This window comes from Halichoeres trimaculatus, unplaced genomic scaffold (genome assembly GCF_033239565.1).
Source record: "Halichoeres trimaculatus isolate MK-OKI-2021-1 unplaced genomic scaffold, fHalTri1.1 fHalTri1_scaffold_8, whole genome shotgun sequence".
Classification (NCBI taxonomy): domain Eukaryota; kingdom Metazoa; phylum Chordata; class Actinopteri; order Labriformes; family Labridae; genus Halichoeres; species Halichoeres trimaculatus.
This window is the reverse complement of record NW_027437186.1, coordinates 925,657-949,223: the sequence shown is the minus strand read 5'-3', so window position 1 is coordinate 949,223 and position 23,567 is coordinate 925,657. Positions and strand designations below refer to the sequence as shown.

Below are 23,567 nucleotides of genomic sequence, written 5' to 3'. Positions count from 1 at the left end.
TCTTTGGAAGCAGGTTCTTTTGCTAGAGATGTAAATTCTGCGATTATATCACTCCTGCTTAAAAAAAGATAAGGACCCACAGGAATGCTCTAGTTTTAGGCCCCTCTCCCTTCTGAATGCCGATTTAAAAATATTTGCCAAATTACTCGCACGTAGACTTAATCCTTTAATGACCAAATTGATCAATTGTGATCATACAGGCTTCAGTAAATCAAGGTCTTCCTCTGACCATATGAGAAGACTACTTCATATCATATTATGGGGCCTCAACGCTCCAACTACCCGCAGCAGTTTTTTCTCTGGATGCCATGAAGGCGTTTGACCACTTAGAATGGCAGTACATGTGGTCTCTGTTAGAATCATTTGGTCTGGGGTCCAATTTATTGAACATGGTCAAAGTACTATACAGTAACCAGACAGCCATGGTTCTTATGGGTAAAGTTTGTTCCTCACCATCTAATGTGGCCAGAGGCTCCGGACAAGGCTGTCCTTTAAGTCCTTTGTTTGCACTGTCTCTGGAGCCTCTGGGGCATACAATACACAGGTCTGATAGCATTACCCCCATTACACTCAATGACACAAAACATCATATTTCTTTATCTTTCTCATCCTATCCCACACCATTGCAGTATGGCGTTCAGTAGAGAAAACATGTGGTATTATATCTAATTGGAATCCTTATTCCCCTATCTTTGAAGGTATTCTGATTGATAAATGCTCTATTACACAAGCTCACTGCAGACAGTGGTTCGATAAAGGTGTACGTTCCTGTGGTGATATATTCGGTGATAATGGCCTGCTTTCATTTGAGGATCTATGTGTTAAGTTTAATTTACAGCGGTCCACTTTCTTTTTCTTTCTGCAGTTAAGATCAGCTGTGAAAGCTTATGGGGTACCTTGGTAGGTCCCACTGAAAAATCATCCTCTCCTTCAGATTTTTAATGGCACGAGTGGATAAAAAGGTCTAATTTCTAAGTTGTATATTTATATTCCAGAAATGATTTATTATTGCTTTACACATGGATTCTTGATGGCAAACCGATGTCCCTATTCCACATGATTTTGACTGGGAACTGGTATGGGACTCTGTATTACACTTGTCTAAGAACCCCAATCACCAATAGATTCATCTGAACTTTATTCATAGGACTTACATGACACCTCGTAAACTTTACAATATGAAGCTGAAGGCTGACCCAAACTGTTCTCTCTGTCATTGATTAGTTCATTAGTGATTAGCACACTAGAACACTGTAGGATTCACCTACAACTTACCGGTTGAGGTCCGGGGAGCAGACACGGTCTCAACCTTTAAGAATAGACTTAAAACTTTCCTTTTTGATAAAGCTTACAGTTAGAGCTGGATCAGGTCTGAACCAGCTCTTAGTCATGCTGCTATAGGTTTAGACTGCCGGGGGAACTGACACACAGGGCTCCTGTTTCCCTCTCTCTATCTGTCAGTCTAACTTCTAGTCTTAATGTCTTGTTATAGTTACTGACCATACACCTCTCTGGGAGGCTCTGAGTTTGTCTTGTAGGTTCCTCTGGATCAGTGATGCGGACAGCCTGCTGCTACGGCTTTGGATTATTGCCAGGAATGGCCTGCTGGTTTCACCTTAAACTGTTGCCACAGCACCCAACTTCGGACTATGTCTGTGTCTGTCTCTCTCTCCCTTTCTTTGTGTGTGTGTGTGTGTGTGTATCCCTCTCTCTCTGTCCCCCCCTTCTTGCTGTACTTCTCTCTCCCACTCTCTCTCCTCTATCTGTCTCTCTCCAACCCCATCAGTCTCCTCAGATGTCTGTCTAACATGAGTCTGGTTCTGTCCGAGGTTTCTGCCTGTTAAAGTTGTTTCTCTCCATGGTAACTTGCTAAATGCTGCAGAGATCTGTACTCATGGTGGATTACGATGAGATCAGACTCCTTATCTTGTCTTGATGTTGGGTTTCTGTTACTAACATTTTATTAACATTAACGGGTCTAGACCTGTGAATGTTTCTGAAAAGTGTCTTGAGATAACATTTGTTATTATGTGGCACTATACAAATAAAGACTGATTAATTAATTGATTGAAATCATACCTGGAGAACATGTGCATCATTCAACTCTAAAATCAAGAAAAACACGGTAAGTTGTGTGGAAGAGACTGTACCTGGAGGTCAATGAGGTCTTGGATCATGTGTTTGTTCCAGAAGAAACGGTCGTCCACCTTTCACAAGGGACACAGATATGAATTAATCCCACATTTAGAGATCTTTTAAATTTGATCATGTTAAGTTAAGATAAGTTAAGACTCCTTATCTTGTCTTGATGTTGGGTTTCTGATGATAAAATTGTATTAACATTTACGGGTCTAGACCTGTGAATGTTTTTGCAAAGTGTCTTGAGATAACGTTTGTTGTGATTTGGCGCTATACAAATAAAGATTGATTGATTGATTGACCTGTTTTGTTAGCTCACTAGCGGTAAGTAAGTTGTATTTTTTGAACATCCTCTGATGTTAGAGACTCTTCCTCTTGGTCACCCCTGATGCATCCAACGATGGCTGTGTCATCAGCAAACTTCTGGATGTGACAGGAATCAGAGTTTTAGCTGAAGTCTGAGGTGTACGGAGTGAACAGGAGGGGGGCCTGCACAGTCCCCTGAGGTACCCCTGTGCTGCTGACCAAGATGTCAGACGTGACGCTCCTCATCCGTACATACTGGGGTCCGTCTGTAAGGTAGCTGGAGATCCAAGACACCATCTGGGGATCCACCTGCATCCTTAACAGTTTGTCCCATAACGTGGAGGGCTGGATTGTGTTAAAGGTGCTTGAGAAGTCCAGAAACAGAGTCCTGACTGTGCCTCCCCTGTTATACAGATGCAAGTGGCCCAATGTTGAAGGTAGAGGATGGCATCCTCCACACCGACCTCTGTCCGGTAGCCAAACTGCAGGGGATCCTGAGCATGCTCGACCTGAGGCCTGAGGTGTCTGAGGAGTAGTCGCTCCAGAGTCTTCATCAGATGTGATGTGAGTGCTACTATTCAGAAGTCATTCGGCTCGCTGGGTCGATTCTTTTTTGGGACAGGGACGACACAGGATGTTTTCCAGAGAGAGGGCACTCTCCCCCTGCTGTAGGCTGAGGTTGAAGACTGACTGCAATGGCTCTCCCAGTTCAGCTGCACAGGTCCTCAGGAGCCGTGGGCACAGGTTATCTGGGCCAGGTGCTCTCCTGGGGCGAAGCTTCCTCAGATCTCTTCTGACCTGATCTGCAGTAATGCAGAGAGGGGGCAGGGGTGACACAGGAGCTGCAAGAATGTCTGAGGAGAGGCAGGTAGAGGCAGTCAGATCGTTTCTGGTTTGTTTAATACCAACCCTGAGTGCTCCACACAGACATCTTGCTAGTGTGCACACAGAAGCCAAGTGATTTTACAAAAACCAGAAACCACCAGGGTCTGGGTCCTCAGGCCCCCTGAGGCAAACAGACAGCTGTGTCCTCTCTTCAGTCCTTTGTTGGAGTTTGTCTCTGACACAGTCCATTTGTCTTTGGCTGATCTTTTTAACCCTCATGGGGTGCTTCATTTCCTACCCCTTGAAGTATTTTGAGGACAATAATGTCCCGTCAGCTCCCATTATAACCACAGTTTTCACCGCATTTTCTAATTTCAGGGTTTAATTTTGAAGAAAAATAGTTAAATTTTTCATTTTTACTATTTACTATGTGATGAGACATTTTCCCATTGTATGTCTATGCATAAAAAATGTTGTCATTTGGTAATGGTAAAAACAACTATCAAAATACTGAAGTAGTGCTGTTTTCCACTTTCCCTGAAATATTTTTTCAGAACAGCATTGAGTTTATCAATATGAACATTTTTTTCCACGTTACAACTTTTTGTCAAGCACAATCAGTTCTCGGGCCCAAACTAAGCATGGACTCATAGACTGAGCATAGTCACAGGAAATGAAGAGGAGGGAGGGAAGGGCAGCTCAGCACTGAAGCAGAACACTAAAGTAAAGTAATGGGAGGGATGGAGAGATATTGCACCAAAACACCAGTAGCCCTGCAAAGGTCAGAACTCAATGGAAGTTGACTCCATGGTAGGGCTGCACGATTATCGCAATCACAATCGCAATCGCAATGTCAGCACATGCAATTCAGATTTTTCTCCATGATAACCAAGCAAGTCTGTAGACTCATTATGACACAACTTTTTTTATTAAATCGCAAGCACAATCGCAATCGCAATATTGTCTACCTAATCGCAAATCACACCTTTTCCCCAAATCGTACAGCACTACTCCATGGTATAATATCCTTTCTGACAACTGAGCACAGAACAACCAGACATTCTTCGGCTGCTTAGAGCTCTTCTTTAGTGTTTAATGACTCGTCTGAATGAATGAAGCTACACGCTGCCAAAATGTGTGTGCATATTTTTGATGGCGTACTGTAAATTGGTTCAAAGAATGATTATGAGGGCTTGCTGATTTTTGATTGAATACAAAAGCAGTGGTCTGTTGGATGCATATACACATTCCAATTTGGTTGCACTCTGACTTATTCCTGACATCAAATTTGATCAGAGTTTGATACAGCTGGCATCAACAAATAAGATAAAGGAGGATTCCACAATGTGAACACACAAAGTGGCATAACGTGTGGGCCTGGCACTAAACCTCTGGCAGCAGGTACATAGTAGGGGGTCTTGCTGTATGATTGAGACCAGATTTGCCCATTTTCGGAAACCCACTTACATGCAGGATGAGCAGGATCCTCAGTAGGGATGTTCTGATACAGATGTTTTGACTTCTGAACCGATTTTTTCATGTGTGTTGCCGATGCTGATCCGATATGATACCTGTCTCTCATTAATCCTGTCCTCTGTTTGGTGACTCTGTTGTAAATGGCGAATCACATTTGTTGTATTAAAGTGTTCCCTGTTGGTACCCTCTCGAGGAACACTCACTTTTTTTTCTTTCTGTTTTACTATTATTGCTTTCCAAAGAGAAGTAGTCTCACACAGCAGACATTTACATCGTGAGTTGATTTACAGCAGCCGTAAAGCGTGACGGTGCTGAAAACACGTGAAAACTGGATCGTCCTGATCACGTAACGACATCCGATCCTAACCGATCCTCCAGAAATAGCCATAACAGGCCCCAATACCGATTAGTGTATTGGATGGGGATATCCATAATTCTCAGTGTCTCAATTCTCTCCAGTCTCAGGGCAGGAACCAAAAAGGAAGCAGGGCTACTAGACTCCACCACAAACTCCACTTCAGATTCTTCTCAGACTGTTTCTGTCTCAGATAATAAATCCTGTAGCTCACTGGAAGCTCCAGGCTCCATGACCAGCTCCAAAACTTGCTCTACAGAGAAGCACCTCGTCATCTTGCTCATCAGGGGAATGAAATGATCAGTCAGCCAAGTGACACACATTTATAACTTTGGTTCTGACAAGACAGTGGCCCAGGTGCATAAACTCATTGCTGTGAATGCAGTAATGCATTCACAGCATATGTTCTTCTGTGTCAAAAAAATTTCTTCTTCTTCTTCTTCTTCCGCCCGCTTTTTTGGACCGCTAAAACTTCTACAAACTTCAACCAATTTTCACCGTTCAAACTTCAAAACGTGTGTTTCAGTGGGGCCAAGGGGGCTATGACTCTTCAGAAACTTTTCACAAATACTTTCCGAGATATTCAACAATTTACGAAATTTCGGTCCCATAGAGATGAATGCGGAATTTTCATAATTTTCTCCCTTCAGGACATTTTTTCAGCCTGCTTCAAACCCTTCTCATTCAGTCATACATTCAGCTACAAACTCCATTCAAACTTCAAAATATTCAGCTATCTTTTGGCTTCATTCAGTGGCTTTCAAATGCTTCCTAGCATTCATAGTTTCTTCACAATGACCCTTCAAAGGTCATGATGCATTTCAGCTCTTCAAGACGTTTAACATTGGTGTGTATTGGACGGAATGTTTCAGCTTAGACTGGGAGATTCAAACGACAGAGCAGGGAGAGGGGGAAACGAAACCTGGAAACCTCCTGGGTAAACTGCTCTCTTGGCCACATTTTTTGAGCTATCAACACATATAAGCCCTCAAAATGTAAGTAGTCTTGTCCTGCCTCTGACAACGTGGTTTTTAAAGCAAAAGGATGGAGCACTTTTTCACAAAATGACCAACTGTCTGGCAAAGTCAGCTCCGGCACCCATGTACTCCAATGTTAATTCCTGAGGGGTTTTCTCAGAGATCAGTCAAATTTCCCTCATCTATCTATCGCTGTCATGGGCCTATTTCTGCATCTTTAGACATGAAATTAACACAGACAGCTTCCTCAGGGTCTCAGGATTCCTACGGTGTGATCATTTTTCTGATCGGCCCTTTGGTTTTGTCACAGTTGTAGGCAGTTTGACACCCTGATTTCAGTGGAAATGTGTTGGGAATCAACAGACTCCACCAGCTCTCTGATGGCAGTTGGTAAACAATGATCACCATGGCAACATCTGGCTTCAGATGAGCCTCAGCTAAAAGGCTTACATGATTAAAAACTTACACACAGGACACACAGAATTTCATTTTAACAGCATTTCAGAGATGAGACTTGCATTTTCCCTCAGTCAGGTCATTTCTTCCATAACTGTTCTTTAAAATTTAATTCATTGTTTCAAATTTTGAAAAGATGCAGCCATTTCAACTTTAAATTCATTTATCCATTTAACTGATTCATCCACTAATTTCCTTTCATCCAAGAGTTCATGTGAGGTTAATTTAGCATTCTGCATTAGCAGTTGAGTGCCAGCTTTTCATGAATTATTTCAACCATTTCAGACATAACTTCAGTCATTCATGTTCAGCATTCTGCATTAGCAGTTGAGCACAAGCTTTTCAAGACTTAACTTAAATATTTTTAGACATAACTTCAGTCATTCATGTTCAGTATTCTGCTTTAGCAGTTCAGCACTAGCTTTTTACGACTTCATTCAAATGATTTCAGACAACTTTAGTCATTCTTGTTCAGAATTCTGCTTTAGCAGTTCAGCGCAAGCATTTTAAGACTTCATTCAGCCATTTTCAGACAAACCTTCAGTCATTCATGTTCAGCATTCTGCATTAGCAGTTGAGCGCAAGCTTTTAAAGACTTTTTCAACCATTTTCAGACATATCTTCGATCATTCAGATTCAGCTTTTGTTGCATTAGCAGTTCAGCGCAAGCTGCTTCAGCATTCTGCATTCACAGCGCAATTTCTTCAGAAATTGCTTTTCTAGTTAACTATTGTTTTTTGTTTGAAGTGCAGCAAGAGCAAGGCCCATGTTTTTATTCACTTTAGACAGCGTGTGTGGGGTTGTGTGTGAAAGTATACAAAATACATTATCAGACATAACAAAAAAGCAGAGGTCAGTCTCTACTTCAAGGTACATCAAACACACACACATACACCAGGTGATGAGTAAAAAGGATCTTTTAATAAACACAATAAACCAGAACACACCCCCATTATTCTACAGCATGTAGTGTCAAACAGATGACGGCTGGAAGGTCAGAGGGACACGTGAGCAGCTGGAGGAGCGGGCTGACCACAGACTGATGTCCTCATGAAGGAACAAATCTGCAGGAGGGACACACACACCCACACACACACACACACATACACATACACACACACTGTGCTTACAGCACTTGGTGTGATGCAGAAAAGGAAAGGAGGTTAAAGACCAAATAAGGCTGTTAGCGTTAGCATATCCAATCAGGCACCACGCTACTTTTGTTTTGAGAGTAATGGTGAAGGTTAGTGAGCTATTCAGCACAACACACACTTCACCTCACCAGTTTCTATACGCTGGGGACCAGTGTCTGCAGATCACCATATCCAGTGTCACCTGGGTACCACTGAGTGATGTAACATCCACAGCAGCCAGCTGAGTCAGATCAAATCTCTCTGAGGTGGGCCAGGGTTATGACGGGGTTAAAACCCTCAGACAGCGTCAGTGCTCCTCAAACACCATCTCCAGCACAGAGAGCAGTGGAGTGACTGAACATGACTCGTTACAGGGTGCTCTAACATAAATGCACACCCATACACTGTTTATCACTAACATACATACATAAATATCAAAAAGGACATGGTGGTTAAATCAGGTCAATTCACTCTTAATGAAAAACACAGAGAATGTTAGTAGCAGTACAATAAATATCCCAAGATAACGACACAGTAAACCCTGAATATCATCGTCTTATATACAGTACACCACATATAACCTGTTAAAATCCACTCACAAAGCAGACTTCACCATAAATACCTGATGGACATCACCCCCCCTCAGCTCCCTGGTAAGGCAAATGCTTTCAGTTCAAGGAGTGCAAAGAGCATCAGTCGTTCTCATGCTCCTCTCAAAGTGTGATTGCATATTCCTACTTTATGCTACACTTCTGCCTTTGTCAAACAGATAGGTACAACACTGGCTGACGGCTGGAATAAAGAGAGGAGTCACTGGAAACCAGTCAAACCAGAGGGAGAACCATAAAGTAATTATTTAAATACACCACAAACACCAGTTCAGCCTCTGCTTTCCTGCTTTTCTGCTTATTCAAGGTTAATGATGGAGCTGCTGGTTCTTTTCAAAGGACAGAGCATGCATGCACCCACACACACACACACACACACACACACACACACACACACACACACACACACACACACTTATACATATAATTCTAGCACTGATAGAGGAATGTCTTTACTCTGTGAACAGACACTGAGGAGGTCAGCAGAGACCGGGACACTAACACACGTCTGAGGGGGTCATAGATCCAGAACTATGTAGTTGAAGTTCCACTTGGCAATATAGTATAGCATATAGTATGCGTGATAACTACATACAGCATGTTGTCCTGCTAGTTCGTAACAGCTACACAAATAAATAGTTGATATAGAATGATGGTTTTGGAATTCTTGATGATTTGGTCAGGGGAGGTTTCACAACAGGTGGATCACAGAGTCTACATCATCACAGATGCCAGATAAGTGACCCGCACGTTCAGGATGGCATAGAGTGAGATCAGTACAGAGTGGACCCTTCAACATGCAGCTCATGTTTCTCACCTTTCTCTGCCATGGTCACGCCAGGTGTGGTGGGGAACCTCACCTGCACGCACAGTCAGACGCCCGCTCAGATGGAGGAGGGCTCTTAGTTCACATGCACAGAAACCATCACAGCTTCTTGTCTTCAGTTATATGAGCTCATACGTCTCTGATGTATGATGATTTAAGGGTTAAAGGCTCTCCACAGAAAATGGGAGTTATAAAACACGACCCAAACACCTAAAAAATCACTGTAAGCTAGTATAAATACACAAGAGGCTCTAAAACCAGAGTATTTCAACACGTTTGGATCACAAAGGTTACAGTTACAATTACTGCAGTATTTAAAGGGCTTCAATTGGTCACAAGCTACTGAACCACAGAGTGATGAGTGAGTGCACTATAAGAGACAGAGAGGGAGGAAATGACTGACACTTCCTCTGTGTGGAGAAGAGCTGAATGTGTGTGTGGACTCAGACACCATCAGACCCATTCTCAGCAGAGATCTGTGGGACCTGAACACAAGGCATCACCAACACCAGCAGACTGAAGGACTGACATCAGAGGGGCTGTTGGCTGAGCAGAGGGACTATGTGCAAGCTTCAGCTACTGCTACAAAAGAAGAAACCCCTACATGACTACAAAGCCCTGCTACAGGGGATCCTCAGATCTGGATGATCCTGGTCTGGCACTGTGTGAACATTGCCTTCAGCTCGTTCTCCTGGGCTTCGTTGACAGCATCTGGCTCAGGGCTCTTCTGGACTTTAGCCACAGCAAAGTTGATGCCTTGTGTGAGTCCAGCCTGGGTGAGGCTGGCCACCTGAACCATGGAGCTCTTGATCTTGGCAAATGGGGACACGACTCGGCTGCAGTTACTGTCAGCAGGTGAGGGACCTTGGCTGCCCTCCATCTGTGAACCCAGGCTTCTCTGAGAACCACCTGAGGCTGCAGAGCTGGGTCTTTGGACGGTGAGGAGGTTGGTAGTGGAAGTGATGAACTCCACATCCAGCTGGGAGGGCCGGGGGAGCTGGGGCTCCTCAGGGAGCTGCTCAAAGCTGGACTGCTTGTTGGGGTCTTGGGGTCTAGGGGTCTTGTTCTGGACCTGACCCACAGGGTTGAGGGGGGGAGCAGCAGAGGGTGGGAGCTCTCCAAACACCTCCACAGGTTTGGTCTGAGCGTCCTGGACAAACTGGTGGCAGTAGGCATCAATGGGAGTCCCAAAGTCAATGAGAATGGCTTCTTCAGCCACTGATGCCGCCCCCAGTGATTTGTCACTGCCGGCCTGGAAGGGGTTCTCCAGCTTCCCATCACACCCAGTGACGTGTATCATGGAGGGGATGTTCAGCTCCACACTACCAATGGACTGGGAGCGACTGCCCAGTCGGGGGTTTGATGCTACAATGCCACAGCTTGGCAGCACATAGTCCATGTTCTCCAAAGAACCAGAACATGGCTGCTCTGGGTCAGAGGTGTAGGAGTCTGAGTCATCGTACATCTCCAAGTTCTCATCTCCCATCTTCTTCAGGCACGCTGCTCCAGGGTTGTTTTCGGATGTCTCCAAGCTGCTGTCAGACTTCCACAGGTTGACATGCATGGTGGGCTTCAGGAAGTTGACTGTAACGTCAGGCTTGGAGAAGTTTCCCAACTTCCCGAGGGGCTTGAATGGACCGATGTTCACATTGGTCTTGGTCTGCTTCACTTTCTGGTTGAGAGAGGAGAACTTGCCCAGGAGGAAACTTCGGCCCTGGGCCAAACCGGAGCTTCCTTGGACAGCAGGTTTGTTCTGGATGGCCATGATATCTTCATGAGGTTTACACTGTCGCCTGGAATATCAACATGGCTTTACTTGGAGCACCAGCTCAACTTTTTAACAATCATCATAGTTTGATGATGAATTAATGCTCAGAATAAAAAAAGCATTGCACACACCTCTCTAGTTTCTTTTCCACCACAAGCAGGTCTGACCCAGTAGCCTGTTTCGTAATGCGCAGCATCTCAGCGATGCACTGTAACGTGTCTGAAAAACCAAACGGGGACAGATTTTGTTCCAGTAACAGAAAAGGCAGGGTTTGTGTTGGAAAAGCTTCCGCTGAAAGGACTCTAAGAACGTCACTCTACCTTTGCCGTCATCTTCAGGGTTTCGAGTGGCTGCTCTCAGAGTGTGAAAGTATCTGCTGCTCTCTTCACTTCTGTAATTCAAGCGCATGCAGCAGAATTTGGGCTTCCCAAACAGAGTAGGCTCTGGACCTGCACAAGGAAACAACACTTTGAAGCTCCATGTTCAGGGATCTGCTCACCTATCTGCTGAGTCATGGCGAGCAGTGATCATGCCAAAAGATTACTGAGTATAAGAAGCCTCACTTCCTTGAAACTGATCTTTACCAATTTCAATCTTTTCCAAACCCTCCAGACTGAGGCGCTGGTATTGGTTGACTTTATCTGCTTCATCATCATAGCTGCAGAAGAAACAAACACAAACTGTTAATCTATGACTCCATTGAAAAAAACAAACAGCTGGTGACATGTTGAGAGTCACACTCACTAAGCGATGTAGTAGGCTTTGTCAGATAGAAGGAGCAGAACATCGATGTCTTTGTTTGAAGAATCAATGATGCTGGAGGAAAAAGGAGAGATGATCAACATACTGACACAGTGAAGAGGAGGGTCTGAAACACTGAAGCTTCAGGTGGTTTATTGTCATTAGAGCTGAGGAAAAAGGTGACACATCTTCATTCATTAGGAGTTCAGGAACGTTGACATGCTGTAAATGACCCAGGTATTAGTCATTTAGTATTAAAAGGTCTTTGTCTGTGATGGTCTGTTTCGTGGTTATTTCTCTAGGCTGAGCGTGGTGTGGGTATGCAGGAAACATGATTAAAACATTGCTCATTGTTGTGTTGAAGGTAACTGATAAGGCTACCACAGAGTAGCTTCTCCTGAGCCTGTACCCACTGATGCTGGCTGAATTAGTTTTGTTTGTTACTTGTTGTCTAAGATGTTTTTCAAGCCCATCAAATCATTTGTAAATTAAAGTGTTAACATTTGTCTTGTGGGGTTTGTTCACTGTGTATATTTTGTGTGTTTTATTTTTGTTTTTTGCATGAAAATTTGTAACAGTTATTTAACTCCAGAGATTCACAATTTTTTAATTGTCTCTTGTTTTTGTTTTGTTCTGGTTATTGGTGATAGTTAATTTGGTTTTGTCCTGTCCTGTAGCTCTTATGGTTTGTGTGTGAGTCGAGGCTGCAGAAAGGAATAAAATATATATAAAATATTTCATCTTCATGCCCTAAACGGTCTCTGGACTGGTCACAGCTAAAACAGTCACTACTGACAAATCTTCTTGAGTTTTGGGATAATAATACAGTTCTCAGCACGATGAGGCATCCCACAGGTATGAGCCAGTTTGGTAAACATCAAATAGATTCTGTTATCAGGGGTGACATGAAAGGAATATTAGAGGGTCCTGACTGTGCCTTGAGCCTAAAGGCTGAGCTTCACACACATGATCAGATTACAGCTTTCCTTCAGTGCCCCTGAGCTAATGTGTGAGTTGGCCTGAATAATGTATAGTTCAGTCTCTGGCCCTTGTTTTCTATTTACACAGAGAGTATTGTGTCCATTGTGTGTTACTGAGCAGACACAGGAATGGTCAGTGAGAGGATGTTAAAGCAGGAGAAGAACTGTTGACTCCACCTTAAAGTCTGAGTGTTTAGAGCAGCTACATATTATAGCTTCCAAATACAATAACGTCAGCTTAAGGATAGCTTTTCCCAGCTTAGCTGTCTCATCACTCATGTAATGCAGTCCATGGTAGTGAAGTCTGTTTGTTGTGAATGTGTCGCCCTAATCTGACATCAGTTTATCATCACTTTGTAAAAATGTGTTCGCTTTGGAAGAGGAGAAACAGTCGCTCTGCCTACGACAGCCAGAGAGAGGCAAGGGGAGAAGACGTAGCGATCGAGTGGCATCTCCTTTCTTAGGGGCGTGTTGTGACCCCTCCCCCCTTATGTTGAGGACCAAGAGAAAGGGGTAGATGAAGGTGTAAGATGAAGGAGTGAGACCAAGGGGAGGGGGAAAAGTGACTGTTAGGGTTGGCCTTAAAAGGAGTTTTGAAAACTTATTTTAAATTTTAATCCTGAAAGATTGAAATACAAAAGTCTGAATTTTCATGACAACAAAGAAAAAAAACACAGATGCAGAAAACATTGAAATTGAAATAAAAATCATCAGTTATAGCTGAACTTTGTGACAGGAGAGAGCAAACATCCGTTTTGCTTTCATGTGTTATTATTTGTTTGGATTGTCATTAACTTGGTTTAATTTATATTAACCTTTTGTTATTTACATTAAGTTAAATGAAGTGTTTTAATTTTTTCAGCAATTCAGATCTGGGTTATAAAAAGTGTCATTTAATGAAAGTGTAATATTTCAGTTATCAGTTATTGGTAATTATCATTACTGACTGGATGTGACAGCTGGACCCTTACCTCAGGTCACAGTTGATGAGGGCCCAGCCTCCATGGAACTTCTCGTCATCAGGCAGCAGAAGCTGCATGTAGGTCTGCAGCAGGAGGCTGACCTGCTCCTGAGCTCCCCTCTGGCTCTCCTTCTCTTTCTCCTCATGCTCCTTCTCCTTACTAAAGATGGAATAGAGGTCTTCTGTCACTGGTATGCCCATCATGAGGTCTGCAAGGCCAGGCAGAGGGTTGAGAAAGGTCACTGAGGGGGCTAACGCTGGTGTAGCATGAGCACAGATAGAAGTTCAACACTGCCATGAAATCCATCAGCTCTCCATACCAATGACTGCCTGTCGGTAGGCGTCCCTGAAACGGTTCAGATAGTAGCGGTTGGCTGAGTTCACCCCGTCTTTCATGACTCCAGCCAGTTTCCTCTCCCCTGTCCTGGTGAAATCTCCCTGAAAGACATGTTTGTTAAAGTCTCTGGTAGATATGCAGTTTTAGGAAAATTTACTCAAGTATTTTGTTTAAAAGCAAAACTTATATTTGTCATCCCAAAGACAAATGTGTTAATTCAAATAATGTCCTGTATAAATGATCTATTGAAATGAAGCTTAGTGAAAGTTCAGCCAGGACATTAGAGGTTATGTTCTAGTTATCATATTTCCTTTCTATCTCCACTGGTGGTTACCTTATCGCTTGTGTTATCTTAACTTTATTTCTTTGTCTTCTCTTTGCATTTATTAGATGGATATTCAAAATTCATGACGTCATTGTACCCTTTACATCGATTAATATGCTTAACACTTAATTGAGTCTTACTGCCAAACTTTATTTTTGTATTTATTTATTAAATCAGTTCATAACCCTTTCTGGTGTATATGTCTCTACTGACTGAACTGTGTCTGCCCCCCTAAAAACAGACTCTCTAGCCCTTATGTGAGAAAACACTCTAAGACGTCATGTCTTAGTCCTTCAGATACCTTGAGAGCTGCTGTGCCTGCGTACTGTCTGCTGATGGTGTCTCCGTTGTTGGCCCACATGACCTGGTGAATTCTGTAGCATTTGAGGGGCAGAAGCTGCTCTGGAGGCATCACACCAAGCTTTTTCAGCTGTATAAAGAAAGAAGACTGTTTTATACAAAGCAACTTTACAACTCCATCTTCATCTCTCTCTCTTCATCAGTCGGAAAATTACAACAGGGGTCAGCTGGCAAAACTTTAAACTGCAAGGATTGATTAACCAGGAGAAGGGAGGACTTAAGTCACGACAGTAAACTAAACAAAACTTAAAAGAGTGGCTGGAGGAGATTTATGTTCAGGACTCAGAGCTAAAGGTGATCACAGAGATAACAGCTGATCACGGAGACAACAGCTGATCACAGAGAAAACAGCTGATCATGGAGAGCTGATGACAAGAATAAAAGCTGATCACAGAAATAACAGCTGATCACAGAGAGCTGATCACGGAGAGCTGATCACAGAGACAACAACTGATTACACAGAAAACAGCTGATGACAGAGATAACAGCAGATCACGAGGAGCTGATCACAGAAACAGTCAATTACAGATATAATAGCATACTGCAGAGATATCAGTTGATCACAGATAACAGCTGATGACAGAGATAACAGCTAGTCATGAGAGTTGATCACAGGGATAACAGCTGATTAGAAGGATAACAGCTGATCACAGTGATAACAGCTGATCACAGTGATAACAGCTGATCACAGTGATAACAGCTGATTAGAAGGATAACAGCTGATCACAGAGACAAAAGCTTATCACAGAGTTGACAGCAGACTTCAGAGATAACAGCTGGTCACAGAAATAGCAGCTGATCATGGAGAGCTGATCACAGGAATAAAAGCTGATCACAGAGAAAACAGTTGATCACAGTGTTAACAGCTGATCACAGAGATTAGAGCTGAACAATCAATCAAATTTAAACTGACATCGCAATGTAATAGAATGCAATTTTGAAATTGCAAAAGCTGCACTTAAAAAAAGAGTTTTAAAGTGCCATATTTCAGTGGTTGAGCCAAAGCTATATTTATATTTTATATTTATAGTTCTGCACCTTAGTTTGTGTTTTGTTACTGATGAGAGATCAGTGAGATTTTTATACGTATAACATTTAAGTTCACTCAGTGTTTCATTTTCATTTTATAAAAAAGTGCATTTCATATGTTGTCATACTTCAGTGGTTGAGCAAGGGACTTAGTCTTATTTACATTTCTGCACTTTAGTTAGTGTGAGATTAATTTATTTTTCATATTATTGTTAATACCAGCCCTATTCTGCAGTGCTTTGTTTCTTTCTTGTAGGTTATTAATGATGATTGTAATACAAGTCTACAAGGCTTGAGTTTAGTTAATTAATTAATGAATTAATCATTAATCATTATTATTATTATCAATATACACTGCCTCCATCTGAGGATTACAAAGGGACGCTGTATGAAATGCTGACACTCTATGCTAGAAGATGCATTCTTTTGAACTGGATAACAGACAAAGTCCCATCTGAAACACACTGACAAAGGATCAGACTTAAACACACGCCACTGGACTTTCTGACATTCAGGTTACAAGACCAAGAATGAAGAAGAGGAGGAATGCATTTCATTAGATAGGGGAACCTTTCTGTCGTATAAGAATCTAGATATTTCTGCTATTCTCACAGGGGGTGTTGTTTAGACCAAATCTGGAAATCTGCATAATGACTGTTATTTTTTTATATTTGTAATGAAGCTTAGCGAAAGTTCAGTCAGGAAGACTGGGTGCTCACACTCTTCTGTTCCTTCACTCACTCTTTCCCGCTTCTCTCTATCAGCTGACCGGGGGGCTTGTCAACTTTCCTCTCTATCCAAACACAGTGACTCCGCTTTAATCATAAGCCAATCATTTTGTAGCTGTCAAAGTTTAAATGCTGTCTCTTCTGCTGTCAGCTGTCTTTCAGGCTCTCGCTACGACCCTGCTCCTCCCTGGGCACCAGTCTCCATCGCTCAGTTCTGCTCCTCCCCGAATCTTCCAGATCCAGCCTTCTCAAGACTCTCACCACCACCTGTGTCTAGACTCCACCGCAGGATATTTAGAATTCATAAAGCTATTTTCCCCCTACATTGAATATTTTGCTCAATGCTTGATGGGGTCTAACCACCAAACTTTCTTTGCATGTATTCATCAAAGGTTGTTTATAACTCTTTCTGGGGTATAAGCCTCTCCTGATTGAATTGATTTTGTGTGAATCTTGAGTCTTCCAGCTGTTTGTTGGACTGTGACTCTATGAGCTGAGATGTTTTGTCCTGTTTTTGTTTGCGTATCTGTATGTTTATTTCTGTTTTCAAAACTTTAATAAACATGAAGCAGGAAAACATGAAAAAAGTCATTTTCTCAATCTTAATAGTTTCATGTGATTTTACAGGCACCATCAAATGTGTGGAGGTCAAATTATCAGAACAGCTGACAGAACTGAGAGTATCCACCTTATATTTTGCCTCCAAATCCTGATTGATGCTTTTTTGAGCTCACAGATCTCAGATGCAGTAAGTTCTTCTGTTTTTCTCTATAACTTTAACGTTTGGTTTGTCCTCCTTCTGCGGCCGTTACAGCAGCTAATGTCTCTGACATCTGCTGCGTTCCACTTGAACTCTGAAGTCAGAATTTCTGAGTTTTGAGTGTGAACCCAAGGTCAGAATTTCCAACTTGTAAGTTGGAGCACCCACACCACCCCTGAGTTCCCAGTAGGAAATTCTGAGTTCAGGGGTAAACAGTAATTAATGTCATGGTTTGGGTTTTTGGTTTCTGTGTTTCTGAGTTTTCTTGTGTTTTTGCCCTTGTGTTTCTTTGTATTCTGTTCTTGCTCTGTGTCACCTGTGTTAGTCTTGTGGAATGTCTGTGTCTCTTGTTGTCTTTAGTTCATGCTTCTTGTGTTTTTGATTTGGTTCTTGTCATGTGTATATCTTTTTGTGATCATTTCTAGTGTTTTGGTGTCTTATATGTATTTAGTCTCTGTCTTGAGTTTCCCTGTGTTTGGTTTGGTTCTCCTAGTGTTTCCCTCCTTGTTGATTGCTCCTCATGTGTTTCACCTGTGTCTTGTTTCACACCTGTGCCAATCACTCCCTGTCTACATAGTCTCTGTGTTCAGTGTGTTTAGTGTGGGTTCATTGTTTGCTGTATGCTGTCTTTGTTTGCTGTTGCTGTCCCTGTCGCTGTGTCTTTGTGCCTCCTGTGTCTCCAGAGCCTCTAGTGAGTTTCTTTGTGTTTTTTTTTGGTTTTGTTCTTTTGTTGGAGTTTTTGTGTTTGGTTTGAGTTTTTTAGTTCAGTTAAAATAAAGTTTTATTTAAATCTGCATTTGGGTCCTCCACCTTTTTGATTTTTCCCTCCGGACTCTCATGACAATTAAGCTCCTGTTAGATTATTCTTATTTTACAATTTCTGACTGGTAAAACTACAATACAACAACACTAACGTGAGACAGTCCGTGAGATAAAAGTGAAGTGATGAGAAAGAAACACAAGTAAATATTGACACTTCTAGTGACAAGTAAAGAGGTCTTTACTTCTACAAACTCATTAAAGTCCACATAAACCACTATTTCACTTTTTAAGCCATACATGAATTATATGGAAGAGGTTTTTCCATCAATTGTAAAAATGAAATCCCTTTCAGATTTATTTTCAGTAAATGATAAAATTCAAATATGATAATTCTGTGATGATATGACAAAATAACATAACTAAAATGCCAAGAGTGTGTATTGTACAAAAGACAAAATAAAAATAAGGTGGGGAAAGCTAAAATAATCAAATGCAACTTGGTTATGTTTAAAAATGCATTGTACATTTACAGTCCATGTGATCTAAAGAAATTATTTTTCTGTATTTCAATACTGAATGTCTTGAGTTTGAAAAAATAATACATTTCTTATTTATGGTAAAATCAAATGTGTTTTGTCTTGTTTTATGTGTGTTTCTTAAACAAATAAGACCGTCACAATTAGAGTAACATACGAATTCCAGTACAGAATAGACTTAGCTTTCTTTACAGTGAAAAAAACAACAAACTTGTGATTATCGGTATCGGTATCAGCCAAAAGGGGTTTCGATATATCGGCATATCGGATATCAGCAAAAATCCAATATTGTGCATCCCTAGTCTGAAGAATTATCCAATACCATATTATTTCTGCTTTACCACCGTAATATAACTATGCCAGGGAGATCAGGAAGAATGTGTGCAGGTTTAGGCTGCCATAACAGCAGTGGAAAACTACAGCTTTTGAAAAAAATGAGTGTTTTCAGCACAAGCCTTTGCTTCGGGAGGAGTGTCCCTGTCTGACACCTTATGGACTGCACAGACTTCCCGGACGGGCGGAGGATGTGGCTATTCGTCAACAGTGGATTAATAATCTTAACAGAAAGAACTCTGTCCCCAATAAGAACACTGTGGTAAGTCAACATACTATGTTGTCAATTGTTTCATCTAACTGTAACTTTCATGAAGCTGCCTAGACTTCTGGTGAAACATGTAGCACTGTTCAGCTAGCGAAGCCAGCCCTTTATAGCCACAGTGTTGGTGATTTTGGATTCTTCAAAAGCTGAAAGGCAGGGTTGGCAGTCCTGAAAAACTAGCATGAATTTGAATGTAGCATCTCGTCAGGACTCTGCCTAGCCCCTCCTCCCCCTCCCCTTGGAGCTCCTCCAAAGCAACGCCCCCGCTCACATGCACGGGCGTCGCTGACTCGCAACTATAATTGTGAATGACTGAAAGACGGACTCAGCACATCATTTTATGTCTTGCACTACGTAGAGTCATGTCTCATTTAGATGTAAGAAAACACCAAAACGTTAAAACGTAAAGCTAAAAAAAACAATAAACAAACATGGCTTTTGTCAGTACTCGCGACTGTCATGCTAGAATCGTCCACTTTTACCTGTGACATGAAATCAGGAGTAAAGCTATAATACAAATAGTACATGTACATTTTCTCTAGGACTAACCAAATATCACAGTTTTTTTTTTTTTTTTTGCTTGTCAGAGCCCCTGTGGTGAGAGTTTGTTAGAGTCTGATCCGAACTACAGCCCAGAGCCAAGTACCCCCCAAGTACCCCATCAGGTCTGTTGGGGTATAGGTAGCTTCTCCGCCATTCTGCAGCGCTGCTCCTTCCTTCTCAGCTCAGCCACGCGCACTGAATCATGAGCACGCCAGTGAAATGTACACCCAGGAGGCGGGCAGAACGGCGATGGGATTTGATTGGTTTACAAACAAAGTGTCCTTGGATGACGATTGGTTGGTGTTTTCCCTGTTTTACTCCTGCTGTAGATAGTGGATATTTTCTGCTCTACTTTAAGACCACATCATGTATTTCTTGCCATCGGTACATATAGATCATTTTAACTAGCATAACAAAAAGTGTATCTAAATCAAACTACCAATTATACCTTTAATCGCCCTTAAATTTCTCATCTGTGGCTACAGAAATAGTAGAGAGGTTACTCAAAATTTTTGTTTTAAATCTGAAAAGTATTTTGTGGAAACATTTTAATTTCCAGCTGTTATTTTGTCAAACTACTCACACCCAGTTTGGTGTAATGCAAAAGCCACTGCACACCCTGCAGGCAGGTAAACAGACACGGTAACAACAACAGGTAGCTGTGAATTGCTAAAATCAAGTCTAGATTCGTTAAATGCTTTAAATAATTAATATCATAAGCTCCAATTTTAGCTAAAGGTACTAGCAGTCCCTTCATTCAGAAGGTTAAGCACTCTGATCCAATGGCTATGGTAAGCTTTTTAAACCCTTAGGTCCACTTTTAGGTTGATTGCCAGGTGATGGTTATCTCTGGTCAAAATGCATGAACAGTTTGTTCTCAGTTTTCCTTCACAGCCTAATGTATTCTTTTATGAGTTAGAAACTTATTTTTTTATCTTTTTACAGTGTGGACTACCATCCTAATTGAGGAAAGGAGCTTATTGTCATCGTAGAAAGGTAGTACAGAAAATATGACAACTTTTGAACTTCTAAACTTTTGTTGTTTGCTTTTAATGCCATTCATGGCCTGGCTCCTCTCTACCTGTCAGAGGTTTTAACTTTACGCAGCCATACGAGGCTCCTGCGCTCTTCTGGCCAGTTCCTCCCAGACGTTCCAAGGTCCAGATATAAAAAGTGGGGGGACCGTTCTTTTTCCATCGCTGCACCTTCTTTGTGGACAAGTTGCCCCCAGACATCTGCACCACCACAGACTTTGGTCTTTTTAAATCTAAACTTAAAACTCACCTTTTTTAGACTGGCTTTTAACCCTGACTAAGGCTTTTAGGTACCGTGCTCTTGTTAGTTTTTAACTTGTTTTATCTCTTCCTAATGGCTTTTATGCACCCTTATGCACACCTCCCCTTGCATTTTTATGTATCTTTTCTTTTTTATGTATCGTTCCTTTTATCCTAAGCTGCACTTTGGGGGCCTTTTGGGTTCTGTAAAGGACTCTATAAATAAACATTGATTGATTGATTGATTGATATCTGTATTAAAAATGCTGGATCTGAGGGCAGAGAGAAAAGGATTTTGATAAATCATTTTTATCTTCACTTCTCTAAAAGGGAGACTTTAAAAATGTTTTCTCTGCTAAATGAATATTTGAGACTTACCTGAGAAGAATGTCATGATTATGTGATCAGAGAGTAAAAGCTTCAGTTAGAGGTAGGTTAATCAGAAAACAAAAACAGTAAACAAGTGAAGGTGAAGGGTGGTGGCAAACTGAGGTGTGTTAAAAAGTTAAATAATGCAAGGCAAATTCTGTCATGGCTTCCACATCAACAATTATTTAATTTAATTTTAAGTAAACTTTCATTCATCTTATATTTATCTTTTTTTGATTTTGCACTTCTATAGGTGTGCGGAATACACTGTGGATGGAAGACCAACCAAAGAGCACCCGTATCCAGTGCTGCATCTTGGATACAAACTGCATGTAAGTTTGACTTGTTTCGTTCTTCAAAAGGCCATAAATAGTACTAGTTTTCAGTGAGAGAAATTTAAATGTTAGCACAACTCTCAGTGGCTTGCCTTTTTATTTCTGGTTCCTGTTTAACACAAATGTGTGTGAATTTGTATTTTCTTCCTATTTTTTGTCAGGGAAAATCATGTGGTAGACGACCCCCCAAGCGAAGGTGACTTAAGTCATCAGTCAACACAAGTCCTGTGGTCCAAGTCACACAATCTGACAATCGTGTGAATACTGAGGAAATGGAAAAAATAATTCCTCCACAGAAGTGTGATGTTTGAATCCAGTGGCTAGAAAGTAATCAACAAAACTACAGTTCAAACAAGTTGATGAAAGACAGCTCTACACAAACCGATCCTGCCCAATCAGTCTCAGCCTATGACAAAGATTCAAAGTTTTTCAAAGGAATAGATATCGGCAGTTTCTGGCAACTTTTTTTAGCCCTTCATGCTTTTCTCCCAAAGTTAAGAAGAACCAAGGTGGCAGTACATGACCAGTTGTTGCTTATTCCAATGAGACTTTGTCTTGGATTGATGTTTGCAGACTTGGGTAGACGATTTGGAATAAGCAGGAGCAAAGCTTGTGGTATCTTTACATTCTGTAGACCAGTGCTTGCGAAGTTAATGAGTGAGAGGGTAATTGCATGGTTGCCCAGAGACACTTAAAGAACTCGGCCACATTGTTCAGTGAAAATTATCCCAAAGCAACATGTATTATAGATTGTACAGACATATTTGTTCAAAGGCCAAAGAATCTAAGAAGAAGATCCCAAACATTTAGCAACTACAAACATCATAGTCCTTAGAAAGCCATATATTGTATTGTATATTTTAAAAAAGTTAGCTAGATATTGATAGCAAGCTAGCAAATAGGTGGTAAAAGTAGTTAATTTGTCTTAAAATTTAAAATACAACATAATTGCCTATTTCTATCCATATCCTAAACAAAATGCACATATCTACTGCCATCAGTAACTCTGGGCCACTGTCTAACAAAATCAATCAAACTATTCATCTTGCTCTGACAGCTAGTCAGCAATGGATTACTGTACACTACTGTACCTTACTTACCATTGCAGTTACATCATCACCACAAGATGGTACCCAGTAATCAGTCACACAGTGTCAGTAAATGAAAAATTATAATTACTTCATATTTTTCTATATATTATTTCATGTGTATTGTTTTTATTTCATATGAAGAACTTTCTTTGTGTGGATACCAGGTAGCGATTATCCTGCTTGTTCCCAAGCAGCCCATGGCTAATTGAATATTCATGAGATAAACAGGAAAGCGTAGCTGGTTAGCATGCACAGGCTCACAGCACTAAGATGTAACTTCAGCTCAGCTGATTGGGGGATAAACAACAAAAGAACCGCAGTTAAATTTCAACAAACAGAGGACATTACTTAACTTTTCCAGAACCAGATGATCTTTTTTCTTTCGATGGCGAGTAAAGCGGGATGGTTGGATGTTAAAGTTTACGGTGAACAGCGGTTGCAGCTGGATTTATCAGCCTGTGAGGACTAAAGTCACCAATGGGTGAGCAACATAGTTTATTTAAAATGTAGAGTGTTTGTTGGTGTTTTGTGTTGTGGAAACGTAGCTGTGAGCTGCTCATGACAGCTAAAAAGCTAACTGTGAGTTTACTGAAGGTACTGGTTGTTTACTGTGTAAAATGCAACAAAAGGCAGATAAGAGGCAGCTAGTCATACTTTTTGACTTTTTCTCTATTTCTATCCAACTTGCAAGCTAATAGATGGAGTTGTGATTTTTTCAGTCATTTTCAAGATCTGGTAGTGTAGTTAAGACGGGCTGCAGTGCAATAACACGACTGTCAGCTCAGGCTGAGGTTGGGTTCGGGTTTTTATTGTCTCAGGTAGAATTCTGTAGAAGTACTGGAACACATGGCCCCATCTTTGCTCTTGTGAGACATGATACTAGATGAGTGTTTGTGTTTTAGCCTGTTTTGTTGCTGTCAAACACTAGTTATGAGTGACTTCTGGAGGTTGGTCGTAACTAGAGTCTAG

General features: G+C 41.4%; 1 protein-coding gene across 5 annotated transcripts in view; it reads right to left on the bottom strand.

Moving 5' to 3' along the window:
- Positions 1-8,198: 8,198 nt before the first annotated feature.
- inpp5f (inositol polyphosphate-5-phosphatase F) overlaps positions 8,199-23,567 on the bottom strand; it is a 40,922-nt gene continuing 25,553 nt past the window's right edge. For all 5 annotated transcript variants that reach the window (XM_074675528.1, XM_074675530.1, XM_074675531.1 and 2 more), the window contains 8 exons: positions 14,515-14,643; positions 13,872-13,989; positions 13,562-13,760; positions 11,614-11,685; positions 11,454-11,527; positions 11,190-11,318; positions 11,001-11,088; positions 8,199-10,894 (listed from right to left, as the gene is read on the bottom strand). In XM_074675528.1, the coding sequence (XP_074531629.1) occupies positions 9,736-10,894; positions 11,001-11,088; positions 11,190-11,318; positions 11,454-11,527; positions 11,614-11,685; positions 13,562-13,760; positions 13,872-13,989; positions 14,515-14,643 (1,968 nt within the window). In that variant the 3' untranslated portion in view covers positions 8,199-9,735. The remainder of the gene's footprint in view (positions 10,895-11,000; positions 11,089-11,189; positions 11,319-11,453; positions 11,528-11,613; positions 11,686-13,561; positions 13,761-13,871; positions 13,990-14,514; positions 14,644-23,567) is intronic.